Genomic DNA, 14,525 nt, shown 5'->3' on the forward strand with positions numbered 1-14,525 from the left:
AAGAAGAAATTGAGGGCATTATTTCTGTATAAGGGGTCATCCATTTGCTACATAATGTGACATTTCTTCCCTGAGGATAGTAGATTTGTGGATTTCTTCAGTGCAGACAGCTGTCAAGGCTGAATTGCTAAGTATATTCAAATCTGAGACAGATTTTTATCATGATGGGAAATGAAGGTAATGGGGGACAGGCAGGAAAATTGAGTTGAAGATTATTAGATGAGCCATGATATTGAATGGTAGGGTAGACCTGATGGCCTACTTCTGCTCTTAGATTCATGGTCTTGCAGGTGACCTAAAATCCTCCTTGCAAACCATGCACCATCCTGACTGGGATCTCTACTGCTGTTCTTTCACTGTCACTGGGCCAAAATTCCCTGTCGAACAGTACCATAAGTGTACAAGATGGATTATTGTGGTTCAGGAGCAAGCACTTTTGGATAGGCTAACAAATGCTGGCCTTACCTGATACTCTACTCGCATTCCAGAACAGAGTCATAGATATGTACAGCACGGAAACTGATTCTTCGGTTCAACTCATCTATAACAATCGGTTTTCCTAAACTAATTTAGTCCCATTTACCAGCACTTGACCCACATCCCTCTAAACCCTTCCTATTCATATACCCATTCAGGTGCCTTTCAAATGTTATAATTGTGCCAGCCTCCTCCATTTCCTCTGCAAGCTCATTCCATACATGCCCCACCCTCTGCGTGAAAACGTTGCACCTTAGGTCCCTTTTAAATTTTTCCCCTCGGTCACCCTAAACTTATGCCCTCTAGTTCTGAATTCCCCGACCCAGGGAAAAGACTTTGTCTTTGTCTTCACAACATCCTTCTGATAGGAGGGAGATCAGAATTGCATGCAATATTCTAAAAGTGGCCTAACCAATATCCTGTACAGCTGCAACATGACCTCCCAATTCCTATACTCAATACTCTGACCAATAAAGGAAAGCATACCAAATGCTGCCTTCACTATCCTATCTACCTGCGACTCCACTTTCAAGGAAGTATGAACCTCCACTCCAAGGTCTCTTTGTTCAGCAGCACTCCCCAGGGCGTTACCATGAAGTGTACAAGTTCTGCCCTGATTTGCCTTTCCAAAATGCAGCACCTTGCATTTATCTGAATTAAACTCCATCTGCCACTCCTCAGCCCGTTGGCCCATTTGATCAAGATCCTATTGTACTCCAAGATGATTTTCTTTGCTGTCCCCCACAGCTCCAATTTTGGAAGTTGTTTTGTCTCTGAGGATTAAGTGAAGGGTTATTGTTTGATTTTCATTGGACAACAAAGTAAAACATTGCTGAAAAGGGACAAGAAGCCAAAGGTTTTTGTCAAAGGTTTTTATCTTTCACTTGTCAGGACTAGGGTGCAAAAAACCAAGTTGAACTAAAAAACACGAATGTATGCAATGTCGAAGGGGGTGCTGATTAGTTGGGGCATAATTGATTTCATGATGCAGCAGGTACAGTAACTGTCAGTCTCAGTTCTCAGATCAAGATCGTAGACTCTGATTTGTCAGGGTATTGTCATTAATAGTTTTTTTACAATTTAAGAATGTTAATTAATTTTTGCATAGATAACAGGGTCCTTTGTGTTAACATCTATGTAGCTTCTGATGTGTATGAATGCATCCCACTTATGCCCCACTGATGTTAAATCGGTTTCCGGCGTAATTCTTAGTGCAGTCTGGATCATTTAATAAATTTTGTTCAGTAGCAGAATTAGATCTAATGTTGGCCATAGTCTTCTGAGGCTTCCATGCATAGTTGTGTATTATTGGCATACTCTCTATTATTGGCATACACAAATCTCTAGTGAATATAGGTCCAGAGGGGAGGTGATGGCCTATTATTGCAAGACTATTAATCCAGAGATCCAGGTAATGTTCTGAGCACCCAGGTTTGAATCCTGCTGCGGCAGATGATAAATTCAATAAATATCTAGAGTTGAGAATCTAACCATGACTGGGAATCCACTGCCCATTGTCGGGAAAAACCCCATCTGGTTCACTAATGCCCTTTCAGAGAAGGAAATCTGTTGTCCTCACCTGGTTTGGCCTATTTGGGACTCCAGACCCACAGCAGTGTGGTTGACTCTTAACTGCCCTCTGAAATGTCTAGCAAGCCACTCAGTTGGGTCACTTGCTATGAAGTCTCCTCAAGGGCAACTTGGGACAGGTGGTAAATGCTGGCCAGTCAGAGGTGCCAGTGTCCTATGAGTGAATAAAACAAAATGCAAACATTATATGTAAATATAAAGACTTTGAAATGGAAATCTTGTCCAGATAAGAGGATCAAATTTTGTGAAATGAAATACTTTGCCAATCAAAATTTGGCATTAGTCACTTCCAAAGTAAAGTTTGTCAGTCAGGTGTAGAGTAGGTGTATGTGAACTTTGCCTCTCCATCCCAGTTTCGGAAGAGTAGCTCCATTAGATGGAGTGTCAGTTTTTCTTTCCTCTAGAGAATCTAAACATCCTTTTTGTGAATTATGTAAGAATGCCATATTCTGGACAATTCTTGACGACAGGCCTGTCTTCTAGCAATTAGTTTAAAACTGCCATATTTCTTAAGAGACAAGCTTTTATTTATTGATGACTGCTCCAGAAATAAATAAAGACTTGAGATATTAATTCCAAGTATCTGGAGAAATTTTCATATAGACATGTGTTTATATGCCTTGTGCACTTATCAATAAAATAATAACATTTTACAAATTCTTGTAGGTTTTGTAAAAGGCATCGGTTTGCAACAAGTTCCAATATTCCTTGTGTTCCTAATGAACTGATGATGATGTCAGAACATATCCTCCCTCGCGTTATCCTTCATCTTATTCAGCATTTACGGGACGGCTATAATGAACCAGGTATGACCACTGTTGTTTTTAAATCTGTGACTATCTATTTTGCACTCTGGTTTAAAGTGAAGAGTTAGCACTTTAAAGAGTTGGTTGTACTATAGTCACCTGGTTTTAATGGGTTGCAAACTAGGGAAGTAAGGGTAAAAATTGCAGAGCCTCTTGTCATGGTGTTCCAAACTCAAATGTAAGTGTGGTGTCAGAGGACCAGCAATTACAAATACTGTATTCAATGAGGCAAGTTAGCCTATTATTAGTAGTGAAGAAGCTTTTAAGGATTTTAATCTGTGACAAAATTAATTGTTAAGCAATTAATGATTAATAAATGAAAATTAGTATGGATTTGTTAAAGGTGAATTGTGTTTGACTAATTTAGTTGAATTATTTGAAGTAATGGGGAGAGTTGATATGGTGGTGCAATTGAAAAGTATGTGGATTTTGAAACAGCACTTGATGTTGTTCAACAATAAACAGTGAAAACAAAGGGCACTGGTAGCGTACACAAAGTTGGCTAAGAGACAGAAAGCAGAGAGTAGTCGTGACTGGATGTTTTTCAGATTAGGAGTGATACAGTTGAGCATGGGGTTGAAATAAGGATTGCAGTTTTTTTGTGTAGTGAATGATTTGATTATGCAATGCATAATTTCAAAGTTTCAGAATGATACAAAATTCTCAAAAGTAAAGGGAAGAATAAGCTTCTCGATTCACATTCCACAGCATTATACCTGTCACTATCTCAACACAACCTCAATACATTCTCACCATTTATTTGGAAGGAGGAGAGCAGGCCAAGGGGTATTAGATCCCATTATTGTAACCATTTTTAAGAAAAGAGATTTGTCTTTTTTTTTCCACTGGAAGTGTGTTGCTGTCAAGGTTGGTATTTATTATCCATCCCTAATTGCTCTTGACTGACTGGCTTACTGGAGTATTTCAGGGGGCAATTCAGAGTTAACCTGAACTTAGAGTTGCTTGAAGGCTAGATCAAGGAACTGCAGTAGATTTCCCTCACTAAAGGACATTTGTGAACCATCTGGATTTTTATTGCAATTGAAAGTTTCATTGTCATCATTACGGAGACTAGCTTTCAATTCTAGATTTTATTCATTCAGTTTAAATGCTATCTGTAAAATGTTAGTCTGGGCTAGTAATCCAAAGGCCCAGTGATGTTGGCACTGTCGTGGTCTCCTCTTTAAGACTGATTTGCAGTAACAATAGGGGTGTATTTGTGTCGTCTGCCACAGGGAAGGTCATTGTAAAGATTGTCTTTAACTGCCTCCTCCCAGTGGCTGAAGAGCCTTCCCAGAGCCACGATGTGGATTCCACCTGTCAAGAAATACAGTGGACATGATCTTCACAGATCCATGGTGAGCCACTCGCCAATGTAGATCAATTCCTATACTTATGGAGCCTCTTCATAGCAAAGGCCAGCATCAACAAAACACAGTATTACTTTAGTTTGTGTCTTCAGTTGTTTTGAGGAAAGGTGTGTTTGGTGGTAAAGACCTCGAATCTGACACCAAGCTAATGGTTTACAGGCCCGAAGTTTCCCAGTCCTCCTGAATGTGCGGGTGTTTTAAAAAATTCTCAAGGTCAAGGACCAGGCTCGCAGGAAAGTAGTCTGACACAGAACAAACAGCCAAGAGGCGAGTCTGCTAGAATATAAGTGTTTTATTCCCCGCAGCGTCGCCACAACCAGGTCTCGTACTTACAACGGGTCTGGTTTATACTCACTCTACGTGTTACCGGAACTGGGAGCCGTCAGTTCTCGTAGAGCGGTTGCCAACAACCCACGCTCGGCGGTTAAACGCAACCCCGGAGCAGACTCTACCGAACTGGAGACTTTTCCAGCTGATATACTCTTTTCGAGATCTAAACATTCATGTGAACAGCAGAGCAAGGCTGAAAAACACATTCCATTCTGGTCACATACAGATAAGAAGATTCACACGGGAAGGTGTGTAATAAGATTCACACGGGACTAAGCGACACCTTCCATTTTCGGTTAGATTCACACATGTATTGGGACACAATTTTAACCCTTTCACCACATTCCACTGCTTGGCCCAATACATGTGTTACATTATGATTCACACATGTATTGGGACATAATTTTACACCACATTCCACTGCTTGGTCCAATACATGTGTTACATTATGAGCACACATGTATTGGGACACACCACATTCCACTGCTTGGCCCAATACATGTGTTACATTATGCCCATATGTATTCTTTCTAACAAGCGCCTACGTACACGCCAAATATACAAGCAAGTCAGGACATTACAGCATGTTAAAATCACCAGGACCGCTACCAGGATCGACAAGGGTGGGAACAGGAATGTCCCCGCAGTGGAGGACATACCACTCAATATGTCCCACCAATGATGAGCTGACTCCACGTCCACTACACGGGCAGCATGTACTACCTCCTGTCCATGTATAAAGGTAGACACCGTAACCTTGGTGACATTGGTTTGATGCTTTCGTAATATCTGCTTAAGCTCCTCGGATCGGTCCAATGCTCGCTTAAACCGATCCAGGGAAATGTTCCAAGGATTCATCAGCACTTTCCACTGCACCTTGGTAAAGTGGCGAGCACTGCTATAAGTGGTCAACAGATAGGTCTGATTCTGCCAGTGCCACTGATAGACATTTGAGAGGCATCCCGAGAACGGTGCTGAGGGAAGCATAGGATGTGGATTATTGGTAGCCACACAGAGCGTGTGTGGCCCAATCTGCCACATCATGTCCCTTGGAGTTTCAACAGTCCATTCGCACAGGGCCGTTCCCTTAGTCAAGCAAGGGTCCCGATACCTGTCCATCAGTAGGCAAGTTTTCCCCTGATCAGTCTGTTCACAAGCGGACAGATCATAGGTAATATTGGTATCTGGGCTAAACCACTGTCCCCTTGTCTTCAGAAAATAATATCCAGAAGATGTAATCACTGGTAATACATAATATCGACAGACCGTAACAGTGTGGGTTACATTCATGGTAACAAAGTATCCGTTACACATAGTTGCGTTACACCATGTTCGTTCTGGATGGGTTATCATCCACAATTTCTCAGATACATTCCATATTCCCCTCCACGCTTGTACATTGGGGGATGTTACCACACGCAAAAAGCGTTCTTTCTGTATTTGAGCATGCAACATTTGAATATGACAGGCAGTCCAATTTAACTGAGCCGTAATGTTCTCAAACAGTTCCTGAGTGGCACCCCAGACATCCAGTTCCCATTGCAGAGATCGTATCATTATTTCAGCTGTCTCTCCTTGAGTCATCATTACGGATGGCATCCACCTTCCAATAGTATGTAGTCCTTGTGAGGTGGCCTGTCCCGTGTTAGATAATTTAGTACGGGTTACCTCAGAGTCAATGGCATTCGAGATACCCATAACAGTTCCTGCGCCTCCCAGCAGGGTGTCGTACCACGCTCGTCGCCGCCTCTTGGTATGACACTCGGGTATGAGGGGCAACTGTACCCGCCAATGAACATCAGTGTGCAGTACCGCCCGGGCCATCTGTTGACAAGTTGACATAATAGGGGCCAACTGTGTTCGATGCGACCGCACGCCCCCCGTGGCACCTCTCTTCGGTGCTGGCCCGCCCCGCGTGGGGTTTAATAACGCCTCAGACGGGGCGTTCGTCGAGGGCAGTACCATTATTAACCACATGAATCGATGACGATTCCGAATATCGGTGGCATTGCGCAGCCACAGATCTTCCCCCCGAGCTGTGACGCTCCAATGAGTCCCCGTTGTCCCGCATGTCTGGGTGCGTCGGTCCCACAAACACGTCTTGACTTGGGCATTTACCACCAGGGTGCAATTAGGCGGTATGAACGATATGTCATATTTTTTCCCCATCCCGGCGCATGTAGCACTGTGCACACGTGTACAATTGACAGTCGCTGGTGAGAGTCAGAACAACGCACTGCTGACCGGGTTCACATGTAAAATTGTCCTGCGTCCGTCGCTGGCTACTGGCCTCCCACCGCACCTCATGGCGGGCGACCGGTACCAGCGTCCAGGCCGTGATACCGATGCCCTGGAGTGGCCATCCGATCGCGAACATCGCCAATAGGAGTCGCAATCCCCATGACCACCCCATGTTCAAGGCGGAGGGCCAGCCTGCGGGTGCATAGCAATTACAACATTATTTAGGTCTCACGTAAGTAGCACTGGTTCGCCGGGACGTTTGCCCAGGTCGGGTCCCCGGGGTACATAATGGTGACCAGACTGTCCTTCCCCTGTGCTATGATTTCGGCCGGCCTGAGGGGGCCGGTCGTCTGGCGCACCCATACCTTGGCCCCCTTAGTGTCAGTAGACCCAAATCCCCCCGTCCCACGCTCAGTAACCGTAACGGGAGCTCCCGTCTCTTCCACCGTTGTAAGGTTACATGGCTTAATGACCAATTGCGCTATTCTGTCCCCCTTCTGTATCACGTAAGGTTCAGCAGCGATGTTGACCAGGACCACCCCCAACTCCCCTTGGTAGTCCGCGTCAATTACGCCTGCCATCACATCAATCCCCTTTAGTGACAGTCCCGACCGCGGGAGGATATGCCCATAGGTTCCAGGGGGACAAATCAATCCTAATCCGGTCTTAATCACCGTAGGTTTCTGTTGGATCAAAGTCTGGGCAGTTAGTGCTCGTAGGTCCAGTCCAGCCGAAGCCGGCGTGGCCCTTATGGGAATATCAGCTTCCTCAGCGAATTTCCACATTTTAATAGGCTGAGTCTTTGGGGTATCACATACTCGTATCATCCTATTCAAGGGTGTTACCCCATTTCCTAATGGGCGGTTATTAATTTGTTTCACCACCCGAATTAGTTGCTTCTTCCAACCTGTTAAGTCATTGCAACCTCCTGCTTTTCGTAGTGAGGACTTCAGAAGCCCATTCATTCGTTCTATAAGTCCCGCAGCTTGTGGGTGATAGGGTACATGATAAACCCATTCCACGTGGTTATCGTGACACCACTGCTTTACCACCCTTCCTGTGAAATGGGAGCCATTGTCACTCTGGACCTGTATGGGCAATCCATAAAATTGTTCAATCAAATCTAAACATCGCAAGGTAGCCTGTTGATTGTTGTGACGACAGGGATGGGCTACCAAAACCCCAGACATAGTGTCCACAGCTGTACATATGTGGTTACATCCTTGTGAGGAGGGTAAGGGACCCACAAAGTCCATTTGCCAGCTCTGTCCCGGACCATCCCCCCGATGGATATGTCCCATCATGTGTTGGGGCACTCCCTGCCGCTGATGTTGACACTGCTCACACTGGTTTACTGCAGTCTTAACATCATCTACCATAAGATCTATTCCTCGGTCTCGAGCCCATTGCAAGGTTCCTTGCACTCCCCAGTGCCCAGCCTTAAGGTGTGCCCATCTAGCTAGGTCCACTGAGGTGCCCCTTTGCACAATCATGGTTCGGACGATACCATCCACATATCGGTTATGTAGAGCTTCCACATCATTTCGAGATGTATGGGCATCTACGTGGGTGATGTATATGACCAGGTATTGAGCTTTCTCCCATATATCTTCCCATAACTGTTTACCCCATACTTCCCTATTCTGGATCATCCACTGTTTGGCCTGCCAAGTTGGCATCCATTGTGTCATGCCGTTAACCACTGACCACGAGTCAGAGAACAAACAAACTCCCATGACCCCTGCTTGCATGACTACCATATGCACTGCTTTTAATTCTGCCCACTGACTACTTTTTCCCTCCCCTAATTCTTCTAGGGTAGTGCCTTGTTTTGGGTTAAAGGCGGCAGCTTTCCATCTACGCTGTCCCGCTTTCCATTGGGCTGACCCATCTACGAACCAAGCCGTGGCTTGTTCATCTGGGGTCAGTTCATCATACCGTTTTCCCATCTTAACGGGTGATTCCTTGTATTCAATCACCTCAAACCGTTTTTCCCCTTCCTCAGGGGCCTCCGCCACTTGCTCATGTAGGACTGACACTCCTTTCTGTCCAGTCCGCACTCTCTCCGACACATACCATTTCCATTTAATGATGCTGCTCTCTTGGGCAGTTCCTATTCGGTGGGTAGTGGGGTCACTAAGTACCCACGGAAGAATAGGGATAGCTGTTCTCATGATCACTTCATGTCCAATGGTCAGGGCTTCGGTTTCCACCAAGCCCCAGTAGCATGCTAATAACTGTTTCTCAAAGGGGGTATACTGTTCCCCTGCCGGGGGTAATTTTCGGGACCAAAATCCCAATGGCTTACGGGTTCTTCCCTGTTTTTGCCATAAGCTCCAATTGGCATAATCCCCCTGTGCTGAGACTTGCAGTTCTACAGGTCCTGACTGTATCTTTCCCAAGGATACAGCTTGCTGTATCGCTTGCTTGGCCATTTCAAATGCAGTTTGATGGACCTCCGTCCATTCGAACGCTGCCTTTTTCCTCGTAACTCGATACAGAGGTTTTAAAATTTGTCCTAAATGGGGAATATGCTGTCTCCAGAATCCGAATAACCCAATAAATTGCTGCACGTCCTTCTGGGTGTGAGGGACGGCAAAGACCTGAATCTTATTTTTAGCTTTCGCAGTGATTTCCCTTTCCCCCTTGTTCCACACGATTCCTAAGAATTTTACCGTTTGTGAGGGACCCTGGATTTTGGCTGGGTTGATCTCCCACCCATATCCTCGCATATGGTGAACCAGTTGGTCCAGCAATTCCTGAACCTGCTTCTGACTTGTCCCCTGTATCATCATATCGTCAATATAGTGCGAGATCATCACTTCGTCAGGCACTTTAAAGGCAGCCAAGTGTTCTGCAACTAACCGGTGGCAGATAGTAGGGCTATGCAGATATCCTTGGGGCAATCGCGTGAACGTGAATTGTCTACCCTCCCAAGTGAATGCGAACTGTTCCTGCCTATCTTCGGGAATAGGAATTGTGAAGAAGGCATTAGCCAAATCAATTACTCCGTACCACACTCCTGGATGATGTTGGATTCGTCCTATAATAGTGACGGCATCCGGGACCGCTGCCGTCAAGGCCGGAGTGTGACGGTTTAGTTGCCGATAATCTACCGTCATCCGCCATGACCCATCGGCTTTATGTACGGGCCACAAGGGGTTATTCCACGCCGTGGTGCATGTCCTAAGCACTCCCGCTTCCAAATAATCCTTAATTGTGGCGGATATTTCTTTATGTCCGCCGGGAATCCTATACTGTCTAAGACTTATTACGCGATCGGCGATCGGGATGGGGAAGGGGTCCATTTTAACCTTTCCCACTAACACCGTCCTACAGCGCAAAGCCATTTTCGTGATTCCAAATTCAAACTTCCCTTGTTGGAGGTGAAGTGTTAAACCGGCCAGAATGTCCATTCCCAGGATCCATTCTCTAACTGGTGTAATGATAATTGAATAAGTTTTAATGGGCATTGTACCTATCTTTAGGGGCAATTGTACTGTTTTTCCTTCAATCAGATTACCTCCCAGCCCAACCAGCGTGACTGGGGTTCCTTTAAACTTATGGGGCGTCCCATAGATTAAGGTGGCCTCCGCCCCTGTGTCCACTAGAGCCATAACGGTTTGGACGGATTTGCGCCAATAGATAGTCAATGATACATGAGGTCGAATGTCGTCTGCTGACCATTGGCTCGTTCGTGGGCAAACCCTTGGGGCTTGGCCCGATTCCTATTGTTCCTCCCATTCATCTTCCCCAGACAGCACTGGGTAAAGACGTTTGCCTCGCCCTTCTTTGTTCTTGCCTTTCTTACTAGGTTTCCGGCCACGCCTATCCACTTTATAACACTCTCGGAGGGGAGGCCGTACCTCCTCCTCCTCCTCGTCCTCCGAGGATTCCCACCGCTGGGAAGTGGAAGTTCTACCCCTTCGAGGCTCATTAACAACCGGACCCCGTGTCTGACATTTTTGTGTTAGTAATTCCACTAGGTCTTCCATAGTGGGTCGGGACTCCGTCTCTACCCGGGACACCTTCAGTCCCTTTCGTCTGCATAAGTCTTTTAATTCCGGTGTAGGTAGGCCATCAATCTCCGATGCTGGGACCTGCGCCCGTATCAAAGCTTGCCACAAAGCACGCCGTGAGGGGCCTTGGTTACTTCCTTGATTAGGGTTTACTTTTCCCCCTGCCCGAGCCTCAGGGCGACGCCCCTCCGTGCCCCCCTGAGAAGCACGGGTTGTGGGTCCCCAATCCCCCAAACCACCCATCTCCCTCATCATACTACGGGCATCTCCTAGGGTTTCTCCCCGTCCACTCAACATTATGGTTAATAACAGTGGTTTATAATGGGGGGGGGGCAGTCTTCACTAGGTGGTCTCTAGTCTGTCTACTAACATTTGTGTTATCTACCTCGTCCAGCACTCCCAGCAACAGGGCATCCCGCACACACAAACGGGTTAGCCTCTGAACCCCTTCCTTAATTGTTGTCCAAGTTCCTTCCAAGGGGGGCCAATCGGACGGGAAGGGATACTGTTCGGCCACTGCCCTGGCATACATCCCAAATAAGGTCCCCATACTGCGATCTATTACCATATCCTTGGCTTGTCTGCGGTACCCCAGGTCTATGGCAGCATCCTTTGCTAATCCACCAAACTTGGGAGCATCCTGATAGTCTACCTGCACTTGTTGCCCCCCTTCCTCGAGGAGCCGAATTAGCCATAGCTCTAACGGCTCCCCAGGATTACGTCGGGTTTTCTGGGTGATAAACAGCACCTCATCGGTAGTGAAATCTTCCGTTAATTCAGAGAATTCTGCAGGAGGCTGAGCCCGCAGTAATTCATGCATAATTGCCTCCCCTTGTTCATTCCGTATAGGGTTTCCTTCCTCATCTAACATTACCTCCCGTTGCACCGGGAGACGTCTCTGAACCTGCTTTCTCCTAACCACTGGTTTAGCTTGGAGTACGGGTAGGTCCTCTTCGTACTGATCATCTGAATCTCCCCAAATGTTCCCATCCCAATGATCGATATCCCACCGATCCCCGTTATTTAACTGGGCTACAAACGCCCGTACTTGTACTGGGTCCGGGGTTCGAGGGACCTTCCTTTTCTCTTTCCGTTTCTTAGCAGACAGATACATAATAGTTCGTCCTGCTAGTTCAGTTAATGCTGTCAATTCAGCTTTTAACTTCATAATTTCCTGCCTCAACATAGAGGCATCTCCCGAACTGAGTCCCTGCTCATGTTTCAGGAGGGCTAATTCTGCTTCAGCTTTTTGGCGCTTGTCTGACTGTTGTCTACAAGCCGCCGCACAGGCCCACATCCTCCGCTGTACCCCAGGCAAGGGGTTCTTCGGCAGGACTGGGATCCTCTCAAGGGTGGACAGCAGCGACCCTGGGGTTCCTACGCCCTCGGCCTCCCAGTTCTCCGGTCGCCCCCCACCATTTCTCAAACAAACTGCCACGCCATGCCACGGTCCATGCCATCCCGGGACGGTCGGGACCTCCACAGTTTGTTCCTCTGGTTTCTTAGCCTTTTTCCAAAACATTGTTCTGTATCAAAATCTTTCCTCAATTGCGATTGATCCTGCCGACTACGCCAAAATGTTTTAAAAAATTCTCAAGGTCAAGGACCAGGCTCGCAGGAAAGTAGTCTGACACAGAACAAACAGCCAAGAGGCGAGTCTGCTAGAATATAAGTGTTTTATTCCCCGCAGCGTCGCCACAACCAGGTCTCGTACTTACAACGGGTCTGGTTTATACTCACTCTACGTGTTACCGGAACTGGGAGCCGTCAGTTCTCGTAGAGCGGTTGCCAACAACCCACGCTCGGCGGTTAAACGCAACCCCGGAGCAGACTCTACCGAACTGGAGACTTTTCCAGCTGATATACTCTTTTCGAGATCTAAACATTCATGTGAACAGCAGAGCAAGGCTGAAAAACACATTCCATTCTGGTCACATACAGATAAGAAGATTCACACGGGAAGGTGTGTAATAAGATTCACACGGGACTAAGCGACACCTTCCATTTTCGGTTAGATTCACACATGTATTGGGACACAATTTTAACCCTTTCACCACAGCGGGAAACGTTGTCGGGAAACGTTGTCAATGCACAATACAACCTGAAACCCATTAGGAAATAAAAGTAGCTCTGCCTCTACAAAATCATGCAAATCCACTAGCTGGATATGTTGGACAGGCAACATCATTTATATGCCTGGCACGTGACTTGTAAAACAAGTTCTCTACTCTGAGTTCCATCACAGCCAGCAGGCCGAGTTGGGCAGAGGAAATTCTTCAAGTATATAGAGTCATAGAGATGTACAACACAGAAACAAACCCTTCATTCCAACCCGTCCATGCTGACCAGATATCCCAACCCAATCTAGTCCCACCTGCCAGCACCCGGCACATATCCCTCCAAACCCTTCCTATTCATATATCGATCCACGTGCCTCTTAAATGTTGCAATTGTACCAGCCTCCACCACTTCCTCTGGCAGCTCATTCCATACACGTGCCACTCTGAAAAAGTTGAAAAAGTTGCCCCTTAGGTCTCTTTTATATCTTTCCCCTCTCACCCTAAACCTATGCCCTCTAGTTCTGGACTCACCGACCCCAGGGAAAAGACTTTGCCTGCTTACCCTATCCATGTCCCTCATAATTTTGTAAACCTCTAAAAGGTCACCTCTGATGCTCCAGGAAAAACAGCCCCAGCCTGTTCAGCCTCTTCCTATACCTCAAATCCTCCATCCTGGCAACATCTTTGTAAATCTTTTCTGAATCCTTTCAAGTTTCACAACATCTTTCCAATAGGACGGGGACCAGAATTGCATGCAATATTCCAACAATAGCCTAACCAATGACCTGTACAGCCTCAACATGAGGTCCCAACTCCTGTAATCAATAGTCTGACCAATAATGGAAAGCATACCAAACGCCTTCTTCACTTTCCTATCTACCTGCGATTCCATTTTCAAGGAGCTATGAACCTGCACTCCAAGGTCTCTTTGTTCAGCAACACTCCCTAGGACCTTACCATTAAGTGTATAAGTCCTGCTAAGATTTGCTTTCCTAAAATGCAACACTTCTCATTTATCTGAATTAAACTCCATCTGCCACTTCTTAGCCCGTTGGCCCATCTGGTCAAGATCCTGTTGTAATCTGAGGTAACCCTGTTGGCTGTCCACTATACCTCCAATTTTGGTGTCATCTGCAAACTTACTAACTATACCTCTTATGCTCACATCCAAATCATTTATGTAAATGACGAAAAGTAGAGGACACAGCACCGATTCTCGTGGCACTCCACTGGTCACAGGCCTCCAGTCTGAAAAACAACCCTCCACCACCACCCTCTGTCTTCTACCTTTTGTGCCAGTTCTGTATCCAAATGGCTGGTTCTCCCTGTATTCCATGAGATTTAACCTTGCTAATCAGTCTTCCATGGGGAGCCTTGTCGAACGCCTTACTGAAGTCCATATAGATCACATCTACCGCTCTGCCCTCCTCAATCCTCGTTGTTACTTCCTCAAAGAACTCAATCAAGTTTGTGAGATGTGGTTTCCCATGCACAAAGCCATGTTGACTATCCCTAATCAGTCCTTGCCTTTCCAAATGCATGTACATCCTGTCCCTCAGGATTCCCTCCAACAACTTGCCCACCACCAAGTTCGGGCTCACTGGTCTATAGTTCCCTGGCTTGTCCTTACCA

General features: G+C 46.3%; 1 protein-coding gene across 6 annotated transcripts in view; it reads left to right on the forward strand.

Annotated features, from left to right (window-relative positions):
- The window catches only part of ubr3 (ubiquitin protein ligase E3 component n-recognin 3), a 362,318-nt gene that overhangs the window by 14,081 nt on the left and 333,712 nt on the right, over positions 1–14,525 (forward strand). For all 6 annotated transcript variants that reach the window (XM_043693674.2, XM_087989039.1, XM_043693675.2 and 3 more), the window contains exon 2: positions 2,734–2,873. In XM_043693674.2, the coding sequence (XP_043549609.1) occupies positions 2,734–2,873 (140 nt within the window). The remainder of the gene's footprint in view (positions 1–2,733; positions 2,874–14,525) is intronic.

This window comes from Chiloscyllium plagiosum, unplaced genomic scaffold (genome assembly GCF_037043375.1).
Source record: "Chiloscyllium plagiosum isolate Xiang-an unplaced genomic scaffold, Cpla_swu_hap1 HiC_scaffold_7, whole genome shotgun sequence".
In the NCBI taxonomy this organism is placed as follows: domain Eukaryota; kingdom Metazoa; phylum Chordata; class Chondrichthyes; order Orectolobiformes; family Hemiscylliidae; genus Chiloscyllium; species Chiloscyllium plagiosum.